Source organism: Paramormyrops kingsleyae, chromosome 1 (genome assembly GCF_048594095.1).
Source record: "Paramormyrops kingsleyae isolate MSU_618 chromosome 1, PKINGS_0.4, whole genome shotgun sequence".
NCBI classification, from domain to species: Eukaryota; Metazoa; Chordata; class Actinopteri; order Osteoglossiformes; family Mormyridae; genus Paramormyrops; species Paramormyrops kingsleyae.
In genome coordinates, this window is record NC_132797.1 from 1558744 (window position 1) to 1585262 (window position 26519).

At 45.8% G+C, this 26519-nt stretch overlaps 1 protein-coding gene across 4 annotated transcripts in view; it reads left to right on the top strand.

The window, feature by feature from the left end:
* Positions 1-26519, top strand: part of LOC111833634 (PDZ domain-containing RING finger protein 4-like) — a 96117-nt gene that overhangs the window by 64423 nt on the left and 5175 nt on the right. For 2 of the 4 annotated variants that reach the window (XM_072712729.1, XM_023792124.2), the window contains 4 exons: positions 17028-17281; positions 18953-19055; positions 23839-23937; positions 25884-25946. In XM_072712729.1, coding sequence (XP_072568830.1) covers positions 17028-17281; positions 18953-19055; positions 23839-23937; positions 25884-25946 — 519 coding nt within the window. Of the gene's footprint in view, positions 1-17027; positions 17282-17322; positions 18540-18952; positions 19056-23838; positions 23938-25883; positions 25947-26519 lie in introns of those variants that run through there. The other 2 variants (XM_072712819.1, XM_023792126.2) reach the window with 2 other exon arrangements.

Below are 26519 nucleotides of genomic sequence, written 5' to 3' on the forward strand. Positions count from 1 at the left end.
AGTTAATAAGGTTGCTCTGTCCACCCTGATAGTAGTAGACAGAGGTCATTACGCTATTGAAATGGACACCAAACTGTTGATTTGTGTTGTCAGTCATATGGTAAAAGTTTGCTGGAAGGAAAACATTGTGGATACCCACCATGTGTGCATGCATTATACATGTGGCCTTTTCTAACAAACAAACAAAAATCTGGGAATTCTTATTTGTGACAAATGCCCTACATTTATCTAATCAAATGGGAATTTTAACAGAGGGGTCTGTTTGGTGAATGTCTTGCTTTTAAAATGGAACAGAATTGTCATACTGTATGTTTCTTGAAGGGAATCCGTGAAAAAGGAATAAATCAATAACAATGAGACATCGAGTAATTGTTTATTGGGATGCTTAATGGATTTCCTAATTAATTTAGTTGAAATGGAGAGGCTTGGAGTATTTACGCCGACCCGATTTCCATTCCTGGACTTGGTTGCTTGTGTTGAAACCTGATAAGACAGCAGGTGATTTATAACACGGAGTGATCAAGGGCAGTTTAATCCACACTGGGAGCTTTTTTGAATAGAATGTTTTGATGATTTTTTTTTTTGTGAAAGGAAACTAGAAATGGTAATCTATCCAAATAAAGCTGCTGTCTTTGAGTCCTCACACGTGCTGCTCATGAACATGCTGCTACAGCGCGGTGCGAAGGTCACACAGCGTCACCTCCGAGCCCTCAGCAGGTGTTTCAGCCGTGACACATTTTTATCAGTAGGTGCTTCCCGTGAAATGATCCTTGCCGAGGTCGCCATTGTGAGCGCTGATAGCGGGAATACGCGTCTCGGAGGGAGTAATGGGCCCCTGATGTCCACCGTGGGGGTGGGGGGAGGGAGAGGAAGGGGGCTGGCAGGACGGAGAGGCACACGCAAGGTGATGAGCGGCTTACTCAGCATTAGCATCTCCTCGTGGCTGAAAGTCTCACACCGGTTTTGTTTTGTTGTAGTTTTGCATGCTTTCCATCTCATGGAAATGACGTCAATGAAGGAAATTCTGTTTGCTCAGCCTCTTGACCGAGGTTTGACTCCGAAGCAGTTTATTAGTTAAAAAGATCTTTTGAATTGCTACAAATGAGAGTTCAGCAGCTAAAATGAATTATAGTGGCAGTATTGAATTATGCAATAACAATAGAGAAAGGCATCTGTCAGTTACTCTGAAGTGTCTCTTGATCTCATGAAATACTCATTGTTTCTGCCAAGTGTACTTTTTCTTTTTATTCCAGAAGTAAAAAAGACATTGAACATTTAATTCAATAATTCCCACAATTTGGTTGATGTGCTGGTGAGCTGTTTCATGTTCTCATCATAAAATACAACAACACATCTGTGTTTCCTGATCTCCCAGAATCCCCCTGACCGCCCTTGGCATTTGCGATCTGGTGATTGTACCAATTTTTACTTGAACCTGGTCACCATCAGTCCGCATTTCCACAGGACAAGATTCTTGGGTATGCTTCCTGGAACCTGTTTGTTTATTAATAGGTTTTAATCATAATCATTATTATTTTTTTGTTTTTGCCCCTAAGTGCAGTCGCTCGGGGTTCTTCTGGTCACCATCGGTCAGCGGTCCACGTGTGGTTCTCAGGTATATCTGCTGCTGAGTTCCCCTGTTCACAGAGGCCGCTTCCGCTTCCAGCCTTTGGTCTGAGTGTAGCCCGTCTGCTATTCTGCATGTGTGACATCAGCCTCCGTCTGCCTGACCAATGAGCCAGCCCTTGGTGTTTGATTGATGTCCACCGGCTGCGGTGATTCCCGTCACGCTACGGTGTGTGGGAACGCCCAGCGGGAGTTCTGTTTCTGGCATGTTTGTAGCAGCACGCCTGGTGCCAAATTTGTGTTCAGAGTGGCTCCAGTCTTTGCTGCTGCCCTTCCTCCCTCCGATTTGCACCCTGTCAGGATCGTCAGACACCTGCTCACCTGCTTTACGCAGCACAGTCTGCATGCATGATGCTGTCGCTGACTGAGCAGGCCATTCTGGAGAACGTTGGGTGTACCTGATAGAGTGCTCACACCTCATTTTATCCACTATGATTTAGTCATAATATTGAAGGGGGCAGTACTTTTTATCAGTTTATTTTGTTTATTCTGTAAATCCTGGGAGACATGATCTTTTGGCTTGGAAAAGGAGCCTCCTAACTGAGGGACGTCCTGAAGCAGACCTGCCCCACCTTTCCTCACCCAGAGGCTAAGCAGGAGTCCCAGAGACTGTAATTCTGTTCGGTGCCCCATCTCCCTAGAGCTCTGCTACTGTCTATTTCTAGAGCTGCACTCACAGGGGCCATAAAAGAAGCTTCCTCATGTGAGGTTTATTACTGTGTCTCTATAACCGAGGCTACAGCCGGACACGTTCTAGCAACTCCAGGGGAAAGTGACGCATCTCTGTCTTATCAAGCTGAAACATTGTGTAGCGATGAGATCCATCCCCAAGCAAGTGAAATGGTGGTCAAGGCCCCTCATACCAGCCGTCTGACTTAATGCAGTTCACCGGGACAATGGACCAGCAGATGGTGCATCCCTGCTCTGGGGGCACTCATTGCCATTTAATACGCTTTGTGGCACAGACACAGGGCTGGCCTATTGTATTCCTTATTGTATTCCTTAGGTAAGGACGATTCAGTTGCTGGAGTTGATCTATAACATGTTTGTGGTGTGTAAAATGTCCTGTCTGCCAGGAACACAGTGGAGAGGGACATCGTGATACCAGTTATGTAATGAGAAGTTTTGAGAACCCTGAGTTTTTCAGAACTAATCCTTTACTTATTTTAAGCACTCATTGGATTCCCTGGGAATAGTCAGAACGGGATTTACGGGCACAGAATCTACAGTCTATGATCTATAATAGAGTCCAAATTTGAAAGAAGCCATGGACTGGTGAGCTTGCCCAAGTGGATTCTTTTCAAGGCTAACAAATGCTAAGTAAGTCGGGACAATTGATTATATATGCATACTGAATAATTCATGAAGAAAAAAACTGTTGGGGGATAATCGTTATTTACTTCACAGTGTTTAGAAACATTGGCTGCGAACATTTTACCCCTTGTCAATCCCCATTTCTTAGGATCTCTTATCCATACTGTTGCCAGAAGCTGCTGATGCATGAAGTGACATTTTGCGTAGGAAGTCTTGTCGCATGTGGGCAGGTGTGATCCCCGATGCCTGTATCAGCAGCTGTATTTGAGGCCTTGTATTTGTGATGAACATAGAGACCGTTTCTCTGGTAACATCAGAGTCCACAGAATCTATTCAGGCCTCACTTAACCATGCAGGCTTCACCACACAGCTTGTGTAGTTATGTCCGTTGAGTTTGCTAAGCATTTTAGCCTCTAGGATGCTCCCATCGCCATCCCAAGGAGCTGCTCTGTGGCCTATTATGGAGCCAGATGAGCCTTTCTTGAGTTCCGGTGTTCAAAACGCCATGCCAATGTGAAGCAGATGCCCATATGATTGAGGATGGGGGCCAGTTGGCCCAGTTCTGGTGTTACATCAGCCTCATGTGGTGCACAGCTCCTGGCAAATGTCAGTAAACAAAGTAAATCACAAGGAAGAGGAAGGGTTCCCACATGAAGCAGGGGTGCCCAGTCACACCCCAGGCAGCTCACACAGCTGTGTCCCCGCTAGTCAGCCTCAATGTGTTTGCTGGATTGAAAATCAACAGTTCTTTTAGTGGGGAAAATGCTTATTTTAAATTAGCCGCTAGTTGAGAATTCGCCAAGTCAGCGAATTAGGTGCACCTGCAAAAACCAAGTGACTCTTGTGTCAAGTGATGGCTAAATGATTAATGCAGAGCGGTGATACTACAACCCAACCATGCAGGTCACTTAAGCCATACCTGCCCATCACTATTGTAGGGCTTTTACAGCTATTCCTTGATGTCAGTAAGTAGTGCTTTTGAGAGCCAAAAATCAAGTTGGCTGATGACTTGTGTAAGAAAGATCAGCTTGCCATACAGCTGGAAGTCTGTTTACCAGTCTGCTCCATCAGAGAATGTGTCTTCTTCCTTGTTTAAGCATCCCCCAGTCCACTGTTACTGGATGCAGTGAGTCTTAGTGCAGTGCTATACCCATGTAATGTAAGATCAAGGGGTTCATTTTTTATTTACAACCAATCTTCCCAGTATTTTTACTGAAGCTCTCTGTGTTTAGTACTGTGTTCAGGTCTTCGCTCCCAGAGAGCGATAGATGTTTGAGTTTTGAACCTGTAGTCACGGGCTGTGATTGTTAGCTGCCATGCATGTAAAACTCAAAGCTATTACCGCTTCCAGCTTCTGCTATCGCTTGGCCCGTAAAAAATTACACCCCTTCTCTTTGACTCGATGTTACCTTTTTATGAAGATTTGCTGTGTGGTGTGTCATTGCGGCCCGAGTCTGGCTGTTTAATTGCATATAAAAAATAACAGCCCATAACGTAGGTCTCGACACGTCAGATAATAGGACCTGGAGTCAAACAAGAGGTGGCCATCAGTCAACCAGTCACGTCATAAATCATGATCAAGATTAAGAGCTGCTTTGATGGCCTCTTGGTCCATGGAGACTCCTCCACTGGGCACACACACATCTCTCTGCTCAAACACCAAGGCATGATCTGTACTCTCCAGACATTTTATTTTTTTGGTGCCACACGCGATTAGAGGTTGACTTGTGGGACATGCCCACCCTGAAGGGCTGTTCTGAGCTCACTTGATGATGATTCATGTCCGTTAGCTTGTATTTGTCGTCTGGGGGTGTTCCGCTCACTGTGTTAATGATGAGTGGCTTGTGGCAGCCATTTACCTGCACCACGTGCGCCAGGCCGGGGGGGCTCACTGTACACACGGGAACCTCACTGAGTTCATTAAACAAAGTCCTTGGGTGAACTGGCCAAACCGGAATAGCAACCATTCGTTACCGAATGGCGGGAAGTTGATATGCACGTGCGGCTCGTAAATAATGACTCGGCAAGGAGGTCAAAATCTCTCCTCGAAATGCCGTCCGCTTAAATGGACTGAGCCTGAAGCCACGATGTATCTTGTTTGAGTTTCGTATTTCAAAATATCGTGTTTGGGGGCAAAGGGGTGGGCTTTTCTGCGCTGTCTTTTTTTAACGTTTTTATTTTAGCATAGCTAGTCTCAGCCAGCACTGGTCCATGGCAATGGCCCCATTTGTTACAGTAAGTCTCATTACCCCACAAAGACGTATGCTTTAGTTCTCAATGCATTATTCATTCTGTGCTCCAAAATGCAAAAACAGGTGTCAGGTTTGTACATTACATTATATGCAGTTTGTAAATTATACAGTTTGTGAGCTCACAGGTGGCTTCTGGTGCTATTGAGTGAACAATAAATAATATGGTATAAGGAGGGTGTGCCGGGGATTCACAGTGAACTAACTTACTGTTTTCGCAATCATTCAAGGCCAGCTAATGCCCCTAATATTAATGCAGTCCTGACGTTTTGTCCTTGACTGACCAAGCTGCTCTTTTTCTTTGTCTTTTTAATCAGGACAGTCATGAGCTGGGTTTCAATAGTCCCAACCACTCATAAAATCTGCCCGGTCACTTTCTAATAACAAGGTTTTATCTTTACCGTTCCAAGGCCAACAGAAACATATAGCAGGAGTTACTGTTTTAATTTTTTTTCAAATCTCTGTAGGGAATCTCATCATATGAAACTATGAATTACAAAGATTTCCGATGTCATATCCTGACAGACCATGCTTTGTTGTTATTGCCAAAACGTTGTGATTTGCCACATGTCTGAAGTCCCCCTTACAATGTCTCCCTGTGTGAAAGACCCATTTAGTTATTTCAGCTTTGTTTTTCACTCCAGTGCCTGGAGAGAATCATTAATGTGAGGGACCGCTGACGCTCCAGCTGCCCCTCTGCTGTGGAGCAGCTGTGTCTGTGGTGAGCAGGTTCAGTCTTCTGGTGTTAGAGACCTGATCTCATCACCGTCCATTGAGGTCTGCCAGGTATCTTTCAGGGCTGCCTTATTCTGGGAATTTCCACATGAAACTGCAGCACAGGAAAGGGTTGATTGTTCAGCTAAAACGTACCTGAAAAAGCTGAGAGATATTGAGATGCTTTGCATTTATTTCATTTAGCAGATGCTTTTAAGCAAAGTGATGTACGAGTCCCTGCGGCAGCTGGTGTTAAGGGCCTCACTCAGGGGTCCAGCAGTGAATTCACTCTGCCCACCGTGGGATTTGAACCGGCAACCTTCTGATTACAGAACCACACAGCACCCCCACGCGAATGATGAAGAGCATATGGAAGGAGGCCCTGGAGATGGGCTTTCTCAGTCCTTGGCATTTGATTCGTCAGAAAGCGTTCTCGGGGCTTTGGTGGCACTGTCTGTCACCAACCAAAGACCTAAGCAGTCATATGAAAGACTTGACTCCATCAGACACACGCTCTCGCTCTCGCTCTCTCACCATCTCGCACTCTGCCTCCATCCTATCACTTTCATATCCAGAATAATTCCTTCTGAGCGTCTGTAGAGGCTCAGAGCTGCCGTTGGAGATCCGAGCCCATTGTTCTGTTCAGTTTCGGCTGGTCTGTCTGGAGTTGCTTCCTGTCATTTTGTGAGACAACCTGCAGTTTATTAGCCTTTTGTCAGCCACTTTGTTTTCCCCGGCATATAAGATGGGATACTAATTGCTCCTTTTTGCTAGAGAGAATGACTTTTAAACAGCTGCTTCAAGCTTAACGGTTTCCAATTATACAGAATATGTGCAATCAGAAAGATCTACCCTGAGCTCCAGTCTCCAATGCTGCGGTGCCGTATGGGGGAGGCAGGAAAAGGGTGACCATCCACTGGCGGCTCCATGACAAAAAAGGGTTTATTAACAAACAAAAACAACACACTATAGGGGTCAGACAGGGAAAACAAGAACTAACTAAAAGAATCCTAAAGTAACATAAGAAGAAAACAGGGTAACACAGGGAAGCAGGATTATAACACAAGCAGAGTCTCAAACACACAGCAGCATGAATACACAGTGACTGACTCAGGAACTGAACACAGGCAGGCACTTAAATACACAGGAAGACGAGGGCAAACAAGGAACAGGTGGGGCAGATTACAATTAAATGTGCATGAAACTAAGGAACCTTAACATACATCAAAACTAGAAACCAGGAGGCATAACACAGAGGGCTGACTACACGACACAAAACCTGCACACTCAGCCCACTGAGCTATGCAGTGGGCCAGGGAATAAGGAGAACACAGTGGGCCTGAAGGACAAGGGACAGGGTGGAGAATAGGATGGCCAGCAACACCTGCTGGCCAAATGGGGAGGTTCAGATGGAATGGACCCTAACATTCAGATGTTGTTCTTCATGCTGGGGTTGCTATAGATATGGTGGATGCCGTCATCGCCTTTGCCTTCACACATCTCACTGTTCCTGAATGGTCTGCACTCAGTTAATATCATCCTGTGTTTAATCGTTGTGCTTTATTGCTGCTCTGAGCTTCACATTGCAGTAAGAGTCCTGTCTACTGCTGCCTCCGGCTCGTCGGATCACTGCTCTGCCCAGAACTTTGCTAGCGTCTATCGGCTGATGTCAGGTACTCTGCTAATTTGAGCATCAGCATGCGTGTTACTGGCTGATTGCACAAAGGCACCATTTTTGCTGTGTTTAAAAAAAATCATGGATGTTTTTGGTATTTTCAGTTACCCAGGAAGGAGCTGCTTTGACACTCTGCTGTAGCAATGGGCTGATGGCAAAATCTGTTGCTGCTTGGGATCTTATTTCGAGCTCCGACACCACATATGGTGCATTTTTCCCGGAAGAGTCCCAGCCCCCCCTCCTTCACCGCGTTCTCTATCCCACACCATAACTGCCTGACACACAGATGTCTGTATTGCCTGTACACTTAGGAATACGCATCCTGCTAATGTTTTGTGAAAGGCAGATGATGTCTAATATTGCGATGCACTGATGCATCGAGTACTGTGTCATGATTTTTAGTTGTCCTCTCGCTACCATCATCCATATTTGCGGTATATAACTACGGTATATTTTATGTTTTATCATTTCTTCTGTTAAATATTTCGGTGGAGCAATTGTGGGAGCAAAACTGGGCTTGTAACCGCAGCTTGAATCCACTTTGTAACATTATCTGGCCCTGAACTATGTCCCAAAGCTTCAGTTAGTAGGTTTGCCCATTGGCAATGACTGTCATATCAAACATAAAGACCGAAACACACAGTCTCAATTATCACCTAGTGTCCAACACAGTCTGACAGATGCTCTGAAACTCCTTTGCACTCTAATAGTATTTCTCTGATGGTTGGACAATTTATGAAGTTGGAAAGCATGTTTTTGAAAGGCCTTTTAATTGTGCACAGGAGATATATATATATATCTCCTGTGCACAATTGAAAAGGCCTTTCTAAAACATGCTATATATAGACCCGGGTTCGAGTCTCCACCTGGGTTACATGCGTGCGGAGTTTGCATGTTCTCCCCTCCCCATGTCGTTGTGGGGTTTCCTCCAGGTACTCCGGTTGTGGGTCCAAAGACATGCTGAGGCTAATTGGAGTTACTAAATTGACCGTAGGTGTGCATGTGTGAGTGATTGGTGTGTGAGTGTGTCCTGTGATGGGCTGGCCCCCATCCTGGGTTGTTCCCTGCCTCGTGCCTGTAGCTTCCGGGATAGACTCCGGACCCCCCGTGACTCAGAAGGATAAGCGGGTTGGAAAATGGATGGATGGATATATATATAATCACAATAGATTCTGTATAAAATTGAAAATGCTTTCCTCTTCATGCTCTACGTGTATTTTGCTTTCCAGTTTGGCTTTATGTTGCTGTTTTAGTTACCTGGCAAAAACCCTTAATTTTTCCCATTGACCATAAATTAGATTTAACATCTGTAATATTTTGATTGTATGTGTATTGCTGTTTACTTGGCTTCAGGTTTATTTACATATATGTCTCATTAACCTTGAGCAATTCAATTATGTGCTAAAACAGCGATGCACTCATAATGTGATGACCGCCCCTCTTTTGAAGAAGCATTTGCCTCCATATGATTCCTTACCGATGTTTTTTGGTGAAATGGCAGTTTAGCGCTTGCACTAACAATAATGCGGCTCACTAACTCATTGGACACCCGCTAATGCCGCGGTCCCATATGGGCGCGCATTGATTTCTCTGCATGGATTTCCATCTCCACATGGAGTTAATCCTCTCCTGAGTGGATTCCTGTGTGAGATAATCCAAAGTGCTCATCTCACAGATTGAGGCAAAATGAGGAGGAGTTTGTGTGTGTGTGTGTGTCCCCCACTCCCTTCTGGGGGTGTATGGTGCTACAACGGGGGTGTTGCTTTATCGCAGGGGTACACATTTCCACCCTCCACATATGCCAGCAGGAACTGCTAGCTGTTTCGGAGGATGGAGCGTGAGATTCAATGGGAAATTGTGAGGCAAAGCAGAGAAACAATAAGCACTATCCCCAAATCAACAACACTGATGATCAAAGATTTTTATTTGTTTATTCTTTATTTATTTGCAATGACAAACTTACAAATTTGGTAGTGATCTGAAGGTGAGAAACAATGTGAGGTGGAAGCTGTATGATGACCCCAGTGTCCTGAGGCTGTATATCGGAGGAGCTTTATGCTTTAGCAGGTTAAAGGCTGCCTGTTTCCCGCTGGTGGAGATGTGGGATTTGTCACATTTCCCCGGTGCCTTGATATTTTTATGGCTCCTCCTTGTCTCTGCAGCTGACCTCTAAGCTCTGGGACTGAGTTAAACCTCCAGCGCTGACTGGTCAGTGATTGATGAACTCGGTCCACCTTCACCAAAGTACATGTCTTCTAAAAGGAAAAAGGTGCAAATCAGAGTAGGGCTGCAACAGCTAATCGATTAAATCGATTAAAATCAACTATTAAAATAGTTGGCAACTAATTTAAGAATCGATTAGTTTGGTCTACGTTATTATACACATAAGTACAGTGGCTGCCCCCTAATTTGGGAGCAGTAAGCTAACCAAAGCCGCGGTGGCAGTAAAGCACCATTAAGCTGGATGCCGACCGCCATAAAGAAAAAGGAGACGCAAACCCTTCATTCAGTGTAGTAGTGGAGGGTAAATGCACATAAACGCCGTTTATGCACCTTTTAAATTGACAAATCAGCGTTTACTCACCTTTTTTGAGATCACTAATGTTAAGGATATAAATAGAGTTACCCACCGTTTTTACTGCTGTACATATAGTTTACCCACTTTAAATTTCTTGTTACCACTACACCACTGCTTCATTTCTTCATGATAGAAATTTATAGCAATATCAAATGTTGTAGTAAGACCAGTTTTTGAAGGTCTCGATCTTGTATTTGAATCAGCCGTATTTGTACTCATTCTTGTCATGGACTCAGGATTTTATTGAGACCAGCCGAGACCACAACTCTGAGAATATTCCTATTAATGAGCCGTTTACTTACGGATTGGATAACTTCTCACTTCAAGTGCAACCAATGATGTTACTGCCGACCGCGTTACCCGCCCCGCCCCTTCACACACACGCGCGTGTGCACATGAACACAGGTGAAGTCGTGGTTGTCTGGGAAAGATGTCAACACAATCGACTATTATCAAATGTGGCTACATATACCACAAAGTATTTACCCTACCATTCTAATAGGGGGGGGGGGGGCGCCCCAAGTTAATTTTATTTTCTATATAGCGCCAGATCACAACAGAAGTCATTTAAGGCTTGTCCTTTTATTAAACAAACTAAATAGCCTTATGTTATTTATCTTATTTACAGTTCATCACTGTAGTATTCGCACACAACCGGACACGTTTTAAAACGAAATTTGCCGCCTGCTGTTCACGGGTTTTTCCTCACCAATCGTCTTATTTGCGCCGTTCAGTCACTAAAGTCTATGGCGTTTCACGAGAGCGCAAGCGGCGCATTTTCAGCGTAAAATGCGGAAATGGCTTTTTCTCCGCAATAAATGTTTACTTTGTCCGTAATAAGTGCAGACACACTCGCTCCCGTGCTCTCTGCCCCCGTCACTTATGTGTATCAACATTAAATAACATTAGAGGATTATTTAATAATATCCTTAGTAGCAGCAGCGGTAGTCTGTGCTTTTACATGAAAAAACTGGAGCACTGAATACATTATCTAAAGCACCATGATTTGGACTAAATTAGAAATGTTTAGAAAGTTTCCAAAAACTTTGCTGAGCTGCATGTTTAGGTTCAAGTGCTGCATTTATTTATTTTTTATTTTACTTGGGGAAAAAAATCAACGATTGATGTTCATCTTATTTAAAATATTTTGATTATTATATTATTATGTACATTTACTAATCTTCAGTCCCTGCCCTGGTTTTGGTCTCGGCCCTTCAGAGTCTTGGTCTTGTCTCGGTCTTGACACACTCTGGTCTCAGTCAGGGTTTAGGTGGTCTTGACTACAACTCTAGTACTTAATATCTGTACAAACAGTATATTAATTACACTTCCCTTTTATTCTCAGCACTTGGCAGCATCACCCAACGTCCATTTATTTTATTTCACTGTGCTTTGTTAGATCAGCAGTTATTAACTTAAAAAGATTATGAATGTTTTATTTACTGTGCTTCTGTGCATACTCATACTATGCTGTCTCTCACCTTAGAAAAAAAAATTGATTAATCGAAAAAAAATAAAAAAACAATCATCAGTTAATCAATTATCAAAATAATCGTTAGTTGCAGTTAGATGATATGGGTAATGAGTTTTCTGTGCGGACAGATTTTCTTAGCAAACTAGCAACATAATGAACTTTCTGGCTTCAGCAGTGCCTGAAGATTTAGCTTTTTCACCTGGATATTAGACATTATTTTGGCCATTTAGCTGCCTATGCAAGCATCTCATTGATTTGTTCACTGCTCAGTTCCTCTCTGGAATATTCATGCCTCCATTCACTCCTGTTCATTGTCACATTGTTTTCATTTATTCAGCAGGGACTTTTATTCAGAGCAACGTACAGTTGAGCGGAGTCAGAGTCTCAGAGTGTCCCTGGAGCGATTAGTGTTTAAGGGCCACGCTTAGGAGCCACAGGTGATGTCACTTTGTCAATCATGCAGTTTGAACTAGCGACCTTCTGATCACAGATGCAGTGTCCCAACCATCTGGGCCACACACTGGCTCACACCTTCTTGTTGCAATCTTGCTCTGTGCATGATCCAAAGCCACCTGCATCAAATGCTAGCTGTGGGCGTCACTGCTTTTTTTTGGGGGGGGGGGGGTTCCTTAGTGTTATCTTGACTATGCTGTGGTGTAGAGGTATCTACATGCGGGTAAGACCGTGTTACTGCCACTGATGTGGTAGACCGGTAGTAGAGAGATGCGCTACATGGATCGGTGGCGAGCTTCTGCAAGGGCCAGACTCCATGCGGATTGGTAAACTGTCGGCTGAGTGACGTGACTGTTTGTTTTGTAGTACATGCCGTCCTCGTTCCTGCTCGTGTGTGACATGCCGCTCTGCTGTCCCTCAGTCCCTTAAAGAGCTGCCTCAGGACCAAAACCTACAAGCATGGCTTGTGTCCGTCTCAGGCTCCCCTGATTATCCCCCCCCCCCCACCCCCCCACACACACACACCTCTTCACCTGATCTGCTAGCGATTTCCCTCCCATCCTATATCTACGCCAGCAGCTGCTGAGACTCGCGCCCCGTCTCCATGACGCCGCCTGTCCTCCCGCTCGCAGCGGCTGGGCCGTATCGCCGCCGGCACGTCCCACCTGTTTATTAGCGAGGGGGGGCTGGGGGGGCTGTGGCCGGTGGCTCTCGCTGGCTCGCCCCCGCGGAAGGCTGACCTACATGCCGTCCTTGTTCCTGCTCGTGTGTGACATGCCGCTCTGCTGTCCCTCAGCTCGCTGTAGCCTTCCCCATTTCCTGCAGCCCGCACCTTTTCCGCAGCCACTGCCGTTCCATCACAGCTTCGGTCACATGCACCCTTGCGACGAAATGGTGATGAGGGGGACTCACCTTTTCCAGTGCGGTCGGCTCTGCTTCACATTCCATTTTATAAGATATATTGGTGTGAACTTCTGCGACTGGCTTTGTGAAGGGCAGCACACTGGCTCACCAGGTACACTGTCACTTTACACCAGGACTCACGATTAGTCTCAACCACAGCCTAGTGTTTTCAAGTGTTCAAAAAGGGGCCAGTTTAGTTTTACGGATGCGTGAAATTGCAGCTATATGTTTTAAATTAGTTTTGCTTAAATGTTTTCAGTTATTTTAAGAATAACTTATTTTTGAAAATAAATATTAAATAAAAATATTCTTTCAGCGGCTTCAGAGCGGCATGTTACCTGCTGATTCTCACTTTTGTGAAACATCGTCTTGTGTTTGCTTGTGCCCTCTTCAAAAATTGTGCTAACGATCGGACCTTCCTGAAATACTGTAAAATGCTTAAAACACAGGAACACATTCCGCTGTGAATGGTGTGCAGGCACAGTCTACTTGCCGAAATCCGACTGGTGAAAACTGATGGCATCACAGATGCTATATATTCAGGGGTAACTGTAGGTTTTTCTATTTCTGAGCATTTTAGCTTCTTTCGAGACTAAAATTAGCCTGAAAACTATGAAGGTGTCAGTCTTTGGATTCTTACAGAGATGTGAATACCGAGATCAGCATGCTTTGTGTGCTGAGTGTTATATTATTCATGTAAACATTCAAGAAGCGCATCTTTCCCTTAGCGGCCATATTGAAATGCTAACATGTTATCAATATTTTTTATTGTAGTGACTTTATGTCAGGATAATGTTTTTTAATGGTTGGAAACGTGTGTATTAAAGTCACAGTTTATTTTATTTTTTGCTTCACAGTGTTTTTTATTGAAACTTTGGCAGCTTGGATACTAGTGGCAGTACTGCAGATGGGTTGAGTGTGGGGCAGGGCAGGCTAACTGAGTCTAAAAAGGGAAACCTTTTTCTAGGTGGGCAGGACACCTTCAGGTCTGGGGGTTGGGATCCCGCTGTGTGTGTGGAGTTTGCTAGTTCTCCCCAATGCCATGGAGATGCGCGCTTAGCCTAACTGGCATCTCTGAGCTGCTCATAGCCTGTGAGTGTTTCTGTGCCCTCTGGTAGACTGGCATCCTACCCACAGTGCCCCCCGCCTTCTGCCCTGTGCAGGGTGTAATAGGCCGCGGGACAGAATTGTTTACTCTACTCTGTTTATGTTGGTAGATTAACCTTGAAGAGAGCATTGAGGTGCATGTCATTTATGAGTACCTAAAACACAAGGAAGCCGCAGCCTCCACCGCATTATAAACACAAACATTCAATTAGTGCACGTTTTAATGCTAAGAGGCTGTAAAATCACGTACATGGTTAATCCTGCATCATGAAGTAGTTAATGGTGTATTAGACCCTATTGCCCAGACTTGATTGCACCGCAGTCATCTCCACTTACGGTGGGACATAAATCACCTGCAGGCGATTATAAATCAGCGGCTGAATGCGCAGGCTGGCCAAGCTCTCTGCTGTGTGTGTGTTTGTGGCTGCAGGTTCCTCTTCGGGTAGAATTCAAGTAAATTCCAATGTGATGAGTCTCCACTCTAGTCCAGTCGATGCAGCCTGTGAAGTAAATAGCACCTGTAGTATGTTAATGGACTGATCAGAGTCCCCATTCAGCGTTATTGCAGAACGCCCACAGTCAATGGCCACATGGGTCAGACCACTTCCTGAGCCGTGCGCAAAAGGCAGAAGGTATGTTGCTCTTCTTCTGTGGATAAGGCAGGATGACAGCACAGATGCCAGTGGCCCTACTCCGTGTCGCCCAGGCTCAGCAAACAACCAGCGGATGGACAGGAGCCCGCCCCCCTCTTGTTCCGTCTCCAAAGTATACAGAAACTCTTCTGGCGATGGTCTGCTGCAAACCAAGCCGGGGGAGAGGAGACAGATTGTCAGGAGTGGATAGACTGCCTGTTGCTGGCCTAAATATTTATGTTGCCTGTGTTTGCTCACTCTACCCAATATGGTCAATATTTGTTTACCTGTGAGCGTCCGTGAGCCCAGTAGCAATACACCTACAAGGACTTTATGCTAATAATTGGCATCAGGTTTTTTTGACCATGTGGTAACTGAACAGCAATGTCAAGGAGATTCTGGAGATACCGAGTTTGTGTGAATGTTACATTCATGCAAGAGACCGGGTTGGGGGGGGAATAAGAGAGGAAACAGGTTCAGAATTATGGGATAGTAGGGTGATCAGAGCCGGGAGCTGTCCCAGTACACATTGGCATGGGAGACAGCGAGGACAGCAGCCAGCAGCCTCTGTGACGTTCTCTGTCTTAATGACGCAGTCGGTGCTGGTTGGTTCCAGTCTGTGTCGGTCGGTGCCGGTTGGTGCCGCCCGGTGTCCGTGCATCTGTGCCATCATCCCCATGACAGTATGCTGCTGAGAGCGGGTTAAGGCATTGATTATGAGTGAGTGCATTTATTGGTCTGTCCTTTCACTCTACCAGATGAAATCATGCTAGTCTGTGACCCATAGCTTCTGGTCATGACCAAATCTGAGGAGCCCTGCTCTACTTCCATCTGGCGGACATTAATTTGTGGGTCATGCGGGACTGCCAACAGCCTGCACGTGCCCCCACCATGGCCCTAAGCGCCTATCTTAGCGTCAGTCTACTAGCAAGCGCCTATCTTAGCGTCAGTCTTCTAGCCCATTGTTCATGGCCGGCTCTTTATTCCAGATGGCGCTGCTTTGGACTCCTCTCCCGCTCCATGAGTTGGCCCTGCTTCTTTTAAGCCTTTGTTTTCTGAGAGTGTTTTCAGCTGTGGACAGGCTCCTTTATCAAATCCAGCTTCTTTGTTTCCAGTCTCTCAGTGTCAGGATTGGGTTCTGCAGGCAAGAGACATACTGTAGCACACGAGGGTCAGTATATTTAACTTCAGATTTCTGTTCGCTGAAATTAGCTCAGTCCAATAATGTCCAATCCAAACCGGTGATGGCAAGACCCTCCGTCTGACTCAGCCATGATCAAGAGGCTTCAGTAATCTATGATCTTCTTTTTGATCTGCAATTTCTACATTTATAGGCTTGTTTTCCCTTTTTTGCCTTTACAGGGCTTAGAGAATCTCTTTAATTTTTCAGTTTTTGTTTTTCCCCTTTAAGATGTTCCGCCATAGACGGTGCTCAGAGAATCCAAGTGTAGGAAGTCTGCTCACGTGTTTGTTTGCCTATTTCTGTGGCACCTGCCCTATTTGTCGCTTCCCCGCCGTGGCATGCTGCCGTGGCATGCTGCCGCTGCTCCGGACGGCGCCCCTGGCTGGTGATTAATGCGACATCCCTCTCGCAAAGGTCACCTTTACACCTGAGCACAGGGAATTAGCGCTTATTTATTGCTGGACGCCTGCCCTGAAAGATCCCGGCGCGGATCTGGATGACCTATCTGCCCGTTCCTTCAGGACCAGCCGTCACTGCCCTGTAATTGCCAGGCAGCACGCTGGCAGGGGATGCCTATGGCAGCTTACGAGTCTCCAGTATCTTCCTTAGGAACCGACAGCCAATGGGATTCTTCCCATTAGCAGCCACATGCGAGTGCTTTCCTGTTAACATTTAGCAGTAGTTGCTGGTAATCCTAGAGATCCTGCAGATGGAATCTCAGCACTTGTATGGTAACTTATACTCAGATTTGGAAATGCATTTTGTTACATTCTGAATGTACTGTCCTTATCATCGCTTTCACAACTTCGATCTTCATTCTTCCTTCAGTTTCTTTCTGGTCAGCCATGCACTTTGCTGCACAGTGATTGGTTCCCATGGCACCATTTGCTCACTAATGCACAGCTGAAATAAACAATGCAGTTACTCAAATGACAATCAAACGCAAATACAGACGACCTACATGTAAAGCAACACACAATCACACCTACATTCGCACATCAGTTCTGATTGTGCATTTTAAGAATATTCAAAGAGGCCCAGTTCCCCATTGGCCTTTTCAATTTAGCTACAGCTTTATAGTCCTTGTGTGTTGATGTGACGTGTGTTTTCTCCGTACAGGTGAATGGGAAGGACCTCTCCAAGGGCAGTCATGATGAGTCCGCGGAGATGTTCCACTCTGCCAAGGACCCCATCGTGGTCCAGGTGCTACGCCGGAGTCCCGTCGCCAGGGGCAATGGCACCTCTCAGGAAGTCCACGTGGTGGACGTGTGCACCCAGACAGACATCACGTTCGAGCACATTATGGCCCTGGCCAAACTGCGACCTCTGACCCCGCCGGTGCCTGACATCTGTCCCTTCCTGCTCTCTGACAGGTATGGCCCTCACCATAGAGTGTGTGCAGGAGCAGGCTGAAGAAGCAGAGTGTGGGGAAGCAGGCTCAGGAAAAAGGCTGGGGAAGCAAGCCGGGGAAGCAGGCTCAGGAAACAGACTGAGGAAGCAGGCTGTGGAAATGGGATCAAGAAACAGGCTGAGAAAGCAGGCTTGGGAAGCAGGCTCAGAAAATTGACTGAGGAAGCAGGCGGCAGAAGTAGGATCAAGAAACAGGCTGAGGAAGCAGGCTCGGGAAACAGGCCAGGGAAGCAGGCTCAGGAAAAAGGCCAGGGAAGCAGGCTCAGGAAAAAGGCTGGGAAAGCAGGCTCAGGAAAAAGGTAGGGGAAGCAGACTCAGGAAAAAGGCTGGGAAAGCAGGCTCAGGAAAAAGGTAGGGGAAGCAGGCTCAGGAAAAAGGTAGGGGAAGCAGACTCAGGAAAAAGGCTGGGAAAGCAGGGTCAGGAAAAAGGTAGGGGAAGCAGGCTCAGGAAACGGGCTAAGGAAGCAGGCTCGGGAAACAGGTTCCATCAAAAACCAAAACTAGAATTTCTTACAACTCACCAAATCAGTACAAGAGCTCATTGGACAGAAAATTTGTCATCTTTGTTACTGATATATATGATTAATTATAGAAAAATATGGATCATCATGTGCGAAAAAACTGTTCTTAGCTATTTTAGCTATTGGCTATTTAAAATTTATATGTTGGCTTATGAGGGCCTGAATTACAAATTGAAATGTGTTTTGTCAGACATAAGTACCCGTGTGTCAAGATGCATATTAACCCTTTAATTTTTGATAGGCTTGAGAAAGCGAAATATTGGCGCATTTTACTGATTTTGCTTTTTAGCCTTTATCTCTTTAACAAAAACCATAAAATTTGTGTTTTCCATTTCATATTGGGGAGAGTTAAAGTGCAGGATGACATTTATTGTGACAGTGTTATCATCTTAATGACTCCTTTTGCTCAAACCTCTCCATCAAATGATTTTGCAAATTTATTCATTGGCCGTGGAATGTTCTCTGCTAATTAAGTACGGGATCTAATGAGTTTTCATTGAAATTTTGGGCCTAATGTCATCACAAATGTATATGGGTCTTATTTTGCAGATGTTATATGCTCTTATTTTTTGCAATACTGCTTTGTGTTTTAATTTTTGTTTTTATCTTGCATGAATTTATCCTGAATCTTCTGCCGAGATTCTCTTCCAGGAGGTCTCTCGAGGTGTTTTCTTCTGAGATCAAAAACCTTTGTTTGATGGTATGGAGATAACTTCTCTTTCTAGCTGTCGAACATGCTGGAGAATTCCCCTCTGGATGATAAATTTATAAAAAGGAGATGAGATTAAATAACAAGCTAACAGCGTGTGTGAGGCTGGAGTAATTAATTAGAACAAAGGCTTTTCTCAGACACTCTGTTTTGAAGCAGCCGGCTTTACGGGGACTTTACTTTTGTTTCTTCTCCATGAAGACCGAGGAGCGTAAGGCAAACTCGCTTTTTGTGTGCATCTTCACTGGTTCAAATCTCAGACAATGAAGCTGCTGTACCCTTGTGAAAAGGACTTTCCACTTGGCGTCCATAAATTTGTAAGATACCTGAGTGGCTTTTGAAGAAAAAAAGGACAAAATAAATCAAGTGCGAGATAATGTGCTGTGTTCCATTGTCCGTCACAGCTGCCATTCCCTTCACACAATGGACCGCGAGTGCTACGGCGGCTCAGACTACCTCTCCAACGTGGTGCCCGATGGGGACAGAGCGGAGGAATTTGAGTATGAGGTAAGTCCTCATTCTTCTTTTCATTCTATGGCTACCTTGGGAATCCCCCAGTTCACCTTCAGCCCTCACGGTGCCGTTTTCCTGTCCACTGTGCTCTTTGTGTATTAGGCACAAATGACAGCATATGGTCAAAATGACAAGGCGTACCTTTCCGGTTTCTGGGGTCTCCAGATGCCCCAGCAATCCATTATCATCTTCACCTTTAATGAATTCATGCTTGGGTCGCAGCAAGGTTCCACATTAGGTTGAATGAGACGGATTGGTTGAATAACTGGGTCACCCTGCAAGCTTTTTGTAGTTCAAGCAAAAAACGATCATTGCCTCTTGAATGGAGGTTGATTCACGAGCGATTCGTATAACCCTCCGGAACTATTTGAGGGACTCTGCCTCCAGGGATGGTGGCAAACACTCCAAAGACCACACATCCCAGTCAGTAAGACAGACTGGGATCACAGGGATCCCTTCAGGCTCCCTGCTGCAGATATAAGGGACCAGCGCCGCCACACAGCTGAGGCCCGACTTTTAATCCCTCCTACTGCATTCTCTCCATCTCACAGAACGACGAACAAACGGTGGCAGCCCACAGGCTCTCGTCTTTCGTATACATTTTCTTTCCATAATCCTCCAAAGATACAATTCATATATTCATGTGCGTTGTCATATTCTGTTAATTCTGAGAAAGTATCAGCAAAGTATATTTTCCAGACCTCATTTAATTTATTAAATTCTATTTTACATTTTTTTTTATTGTGTTGTTTCGTTGTGAAAAGTCCATAACTGAAGGTTCAGCTTCTGCTTTACCTTTTATACTTCCATCAAAATATTCTCTAATCTTCCACAAAGAAAAGTCATAAAGTGAACACAGGAATAAATTATGTTTTTGTATTAAGCAGGAGGCCTTAATGACCTTCATCCATTAGACACAGCGAGTAATACTGATAATGTTAATTATTGCTTCAGTGGGATAATTTGCCAGAGAACGTTGGTGAGAACTGACCAGACAAGGAAAATTTGAAGTGGGAAGGCAGCTCTGACATTAAAGCCTGGGGTTATTCTGACAGCCAGCCTCAGCTACAGGTCCTCACGCCCTCTTTACAGACTGGCCACCTAAGCTTCGTCCTGTACTGTTTAGCTTAATGCTATGCTGTGCACATTAGTACAATTTACTGGCTAGTCAACACTGTTTGCAATCACAGGATATCCCTCATAAGGAGGGACTTTTGATTGTGAATAAATCTTGCTAACTCATAGGTGGATCTTGGTGATGAATAACGCTTTGGCCTGGCTATGCGTTTGCTCGTTTGGCCCCTGGCTGTACGTTTGCTCGTTTGGCCTGGCTGTGCGTTTGCTCGTTCGGCCTGGCTGTGCGTTTCCCCATTTGGCCCCTAGCTGTGCGTTTGCTCGTTCGGCCCCTGGCTGTGCGTTTGCTCGTTTGGCCCCTGGCTGTGCGTTTGCTCGTTTCGCCCCTGGCTGTGCGTTTGCTCGTTTGGCCTGGCTGTGCGTTTGCTCGTTCGGCCTGGCTGTGCGTTTCCCCATTTGGCCCCTAGCTGTGCGTTTGCTCGTTCGGCCCCTAGCTGTGCGTTTGCTCATTTCGCCCCTGGCTGTGCGTTTGCTCGTTCGGCCTGGCTATGCGTTTGCTCGTTTGGCCCCTGGCTGTACGTTTGCTCGTTTGGCCTGGCTGTGCGTTTGCTCGTTCGGCCTGGCTGTGCGTTTCCCCATTTGGCCCCTAGCTGTGCGTTTGCTCGTTCGGCCCCTAGCTGTGCGTTTGCTCGTTTGGCCCCTGGCTGTGCGTTTGCTCGTTTCGCCCCTGGCTGTGCGTTTGCTCGTTCGGCCTGGCTGTGCGTTTCCCCATTTGGCCCCTAGCTGTGCGTTTGCTCGTTCGGCCTGGCTGTGCGTTTGCTCGTTCGGCCTGGCTGTGCGTTTGCACGTTCGGCCTGGCTGTGCATTTGCTTGTTCGGCCTGGCAAGTGCTCTGGGCCATTTGTCCTCTAGTCAGCAGCCTTGGTGAGAACAGCCTCTATCTACCTCGTGATTTTTAATCATCAACACTCAAACTGGCCAAGTATACTAAACCTGAATCTTCTAGTCTGGTCCCTTTTATCCAACGATGTTTTCTTTTCTACTTTTGAATATATATGCCTGATAGTCTTTTGCTTAGTATGACCTGGTTTTATTAATTTAACTGATTCAGCCAGTTTCTCCATACAACTGGGACAGCTGGGTGGTGATGATGGCATTTGAGTGTAACTTCCTGAGAAAATGCTTGGCAAATAAACCAGCAGGTGGCGTTGTATTGAACGGAAATAAATAGTTTTGCAGCATTTCTTGCTATGTGCTATGAGCGGCCCTGAATGATGACACTCACAGCACAGCTGTGCTACAGTAACCGCCCACCCCGCAGTCGGGCCAGCGGACCCCAGGGGACGCTGTTTTGGTTTCTTAAAATCAAAGGCCTAATCATTATGACTGTATGTGTTGCAAGCCAAAAACGGGAGGTAATCCACTGTAACCACAAGACCTCACCCGCTAATTTAGCGCGGACCTCTCCCAGGCGGTCAGGGAGAGCTGATGGGTGAAACCAGGGAGATCGAGATATGCATCCCTACTAAAGCTTCCTCGACGGGCCGGCAGGATGCATCGAGCGCTATGGCTCCCCCTAAAAGGGCTAGCGCACATATTTAATTAGTTTGCCTGCGTGACGTTCACTAATTCGTTAAAGGGCAACTCAATTGAAATTTAGCTTTGTGCGAAGGTCACGCCACGAGTTTCAAACAGACAGGAACACGACGCACCACTGTGTCCCTGACCGGAGACGAACGTGACAAATGTTGCCGGTGGTTTTTCCTAGATTTCAGAATGAGCAGCCATTACTTTTCTGTCACGGCATTACCATATGTCTCTGTTTACTATTATCACTCTTTGCAGGCGTACAGGTACTTTGATCATATATTTTTATCATTACGTGTTACATATTTAAATGACAGATGCTTTAATGTGAATCTGCCAGTCACAGGGGACTTGACACAGTGTTGGCCCCTGAGGCCACATGCTAGTAGGTTATGGCAAGTTAGGGCTGTATTTAGAATTAGGTGATCAGTGTTGACATACCACAGTGCACAACAATGAAAAGTGTCCTTTGCATTTAACCCATATGTGACATCGTGACATAGCACGGGTACCTGCTTGGGGGGCAGTACCTTGCTCAGGGTACCACAGTGGTACCTTGCTGGTCGGGGATTCGAACCAGCAATCTTTCAATTAAAAGTGCACTTCCCTAACCATTAAGCCACCACTGCCCCTATTTTTGGGAGCATATCCAAAAAGAGAGTGAAGTGAAGCAAATTCCTCCTGTTATATACCACGTTTTCACACCCTGCTGGGAAGACCTGCAGCCAGACATTAATTCTGAGGAGGGGCTCCAACAAATTTCCAGGGGACTTCAAACCCATTAATTTCACTGCCTGCTGCTGGCTTTGCAGGTGAAGCCATGTGTCCACTTGGCCCTTTTACCCACACCGCTCCCATACTGCTTTTCCAGTGATACATCCTCCCTGCTTCATGCCTTCAGCATGAAGAAACCATCTCCACCTCTCGAGTAGTTTGGATAAAATTCCGGGTGTGTTCTTCCCTAACTAATGGGTGCTTCACCATCCGTCATTCTCAGATGGATCTGCAGTCGGTACTTCTCACTTTGCACATCTGCTTCTGAGGTACGACACAGAACATCCAGACATGCACCATAGTTAATGCCGTGCACTCCCCATTTCTCACAGAGCCACTGGACGTCGGTAGTGGAAAGGAGCCTCTGCTGTCTGCCCTTTGAGGAGACCCTCAGCCTTTAGCTGGAAGCCCTGGAAGGAGGTTTAGACTCACTTGGATGTTCAACTAGAGTAGCTGTCAGAAAACAGATGACCTCTAGCATCTGCCTTTGCTTGGCTTCCTCACTATTGAGTAGAGTCAGGTCCTATAGATTTCCTGGCCTCCACTTGCTTCATTATTTTGGTAAACTACAGGCACTGCAGTTTAATTATTTAGACAGATGATGCAAATCAGAGTTCACCATTCCCTTGGCTCCTTTTATCCTTGTGTATGGTGCTTTCAAAGTGCAGCAGTTGTTTTGTCAGAATGCTTTTTCGCACAAATTAAAATCCGCCTGGACACATGTGGGTGCAATCAAAGACGTGTGCTCCATGAAGTCCAGATCGCCCTTATTTTATATTAATGTTATCTCTAATAAAGCCTTGGCGGATTCTTTATGCAGCTCTATTTTAAAAATATCACTTTGCCCCGAATAAAATAACAATTTGATGCTTGTTAATCTGAAATCTAAGGCAGTTGTGATGGGTGTTTGGACCCTTGGAGGATTTCTAGGTAAAACTAAGATTGTGGTTTCTTTCATCAGTCTTGGAGAACATGATAAATATTTTACGTGCACCATGACTGCTGACTGCAGAAGTGGTGAAAGAAATGTAAGACTTATCGGAATACACAATAACATTCTAACTGCAAACTCTTATTCTCTGCCTCATAATGAGTTGCAAATGATGAATTAAAGTTCATATTTGTCTTGAAGGTATTCCAGAAGATTTGATAATGCAAGCATCATAAAAAGTAACCCCAGTGCAGCGTTTTGGTTGGTTAGCATGAGGACAGCAGTCAGCCTTGACTTGTGTCTCATGCGTCTCCTGTCCTCCCTGTCAGCGTTCCTGGCACCCTTACAGTGATCCCTTCACCTCCTGCTTTGTGTTTGGTCCTCCTCTTCCCTTACGGCCTCACCTCTACAGGAAGTGGAGCTCTGCCGGCTGAACAGCCAGGAGAAGCTGGGCTTGACGCTCTGTTATAGGACCGATGACGAGGACGATGTGGCCATCTACGTTAGCGAGGTCAGTACCTGTCAGGGGCTTCCTGCTGGTCTTGCAGTCGAATGATGGGTGTCGCCGCCATTAAATCACATTTCATAATCATTCGTTTGGACCCCCCCACATTTAACATAAAATAATAGTTCACCCAGCGCTGTTTTCAAGTGTGCCCCCCCCCCCCCACCCACATTCAAAATGTTTCTGAAGCCCCTGAGTCGAATCATATATATTTAACCAGTTAGCACAGTAGCCTAATCAGTCTGATCAGTATATTGTGTGCAGGTTCAGTTCCGCAAAAGGTTATGCTGCTTTTCACCATTGAGAAAGGTGCTTATACAGTACTCTGGCATCACAATGATTCATTTAGTGAAGCAGCATTAAACTCATGATCCAGAGAATCCAAAACTGATTAGGATGCTTCCAATTGGTGCCGATGAAGCCACAACAAACTAGTTTTTACTTTGAAATAACAATTGACAGAGATTAGTCTGGTAAGGGATTACTGCAGGTGTTAACTGGTATCATGACTGCATACCCAAACACTTCTCCTTTGCAGACTGAAAATCAAGTCCATGATGTATCATGAAATATCCTCCTTCATATTTAAATCGTGGGTTTTAATTAGGTCTCTCTGACACCTTTCTCGTTTCTTACAGAGTGTAAAATGGCAACGTTCCCTATTACCGGTATTCGCACTATCCCTCCTGACGGTACAACACATGTACACAAACAGATATGCAGACGATTTTCACAATAACAGGTCCCCAAGGTTGCTGTCTGGGTGCTCGGCGGCAGAATGGTGCTCCTGCTGGGAATCGCTGTCTTCCCAGCTGTCCCGCTGTAGCGCCGGATAGCATCAGGCTTTCAAAACAAACCCACCGCGATATTTATAGACGGCCGATCAAAGGAAATGTTAGCCGTTTCTCATTATAAATCCCTGTGTGCGTCTTTTATATTTCTGCTCGCGAGGAACTGTCGTTTTATTTCTGCTCTGGTTGTTGTGGAATATGCATTTGCAGTTTGATTTGTTAATACCGTGTTAATATTCAGTGTGAATAACATAACATGTCATTATGATTTGCAGCTAAAACCTGGTAACGCTTTATAAATATATTTATGTGATTATTTTGAAGATATGGATTAATCCGTGTTTACTTCCAGTATATAAATGTGTGAACATGTGTGTGTAGGTGTGTGGGTTGTGTGTTTGTGTATATATATATATACACACACACACACACACGTCTATACATATATGCTTATTAATGGTTATATGTTGAATGCAATCGTTTTTGTGGCATAACCACAAAAGCAGAATTCACAGGAAAAATATATATCCTGTACATATGCAGCAAATACAAAAATGGAATGAGCATAAATCCATTTCTCACGGAGAATCGCGATGAAAGTGTCTCCTCTTTCCACCCATTTCAGAGACGTGTCTCGTCTTAGGGAAACTTATTTTGCTGGCAGATTTGTAGCGCTCGTACCCTCTGGGAACAGTGATTTTTCTGCCACGTGTTGGCGACACGCAGAAAGCGCCATCAAGTCTCCGCGACGCAGATTTGTTTGAAGTCGTCTCAGGCCCGCGAGCTACTGAGGGCTGAACATGTAAGGAATGTGAAACGTGGGCTGTCGCCGCTAACTGACATCCCGTTAGTATCCGCTCTGCTAAGGACACAAACACCAGGCGGTACAATGAATTAATTATGCGCTGTGAATGATGGTGGTGGCTGAATACCGGGGATTTAACGGAAATGGCGCTCGGGATGGAGTGGGACGTCCGTCTCCGGGATTTGCTGCAGATGTCGCGTTATCTCGGCGGTTCCAGCAGCTCTCCTGTAGCGGTGAGCGGGCACCTCCGTGGCCAAACAGCCGCTCTCGGCATCCTCCCAGGGTGAACCGCGCAGAGAGCGGTGCTTAGATGTCCCGTGGCTCCGCGCTGACGATGCCGTCGCTCCCTCTCACAGGTGGGGCCGAACAGCATCGCCGCCAAGGACGGCCGCATCAGAGAGGGGGACCGCATTGTACAGGTAACGGCGCGCCTGATCGTCTCCCTACCAGCCTTTCTACACACTTTCAGCTGTTGCAGACCAAACAACAACTGTCATCAAACCGGAGATGACACATTGGGGGGGGGATTCATCTTCTACCTCTGCAGAGCAGCTCCTACCTTATTAACTGGGAGTCATTTCTCAGGGCTGCTTTCCAGGGTGGCGTGGTCCGCAGGCACAGTTTGGGGCTGCCGATATCTGAGCTGCTGCGTGTGCGTCAGGGTGACACCGCGGCATGACCGATTTAGGCACGGAGATTCCCAGAGCCGGGAGATCCGGCACCATTATCTGCCGGTGACAGCCACATTACTCTGCACGGCCAGAGACAAACAGCAGCTGTCTGCCGCCAGTTAATTGTGTTGCCAGATGTATGTTAGAAGGATGCTTTTATGAACATGACCGCCCCCACCGGCGACTGTTGGCAGCCCCACAATCAATGGGGCCCTCAACCCCCCTCTGCAGGGGCATAATAGACTGGGGATGCTTATCTCAGGAGCTTCCTGGAGCTGGAGATGTAGCAGTGGTTGCCTAGATTTCCCCCAGCCTCTCTTG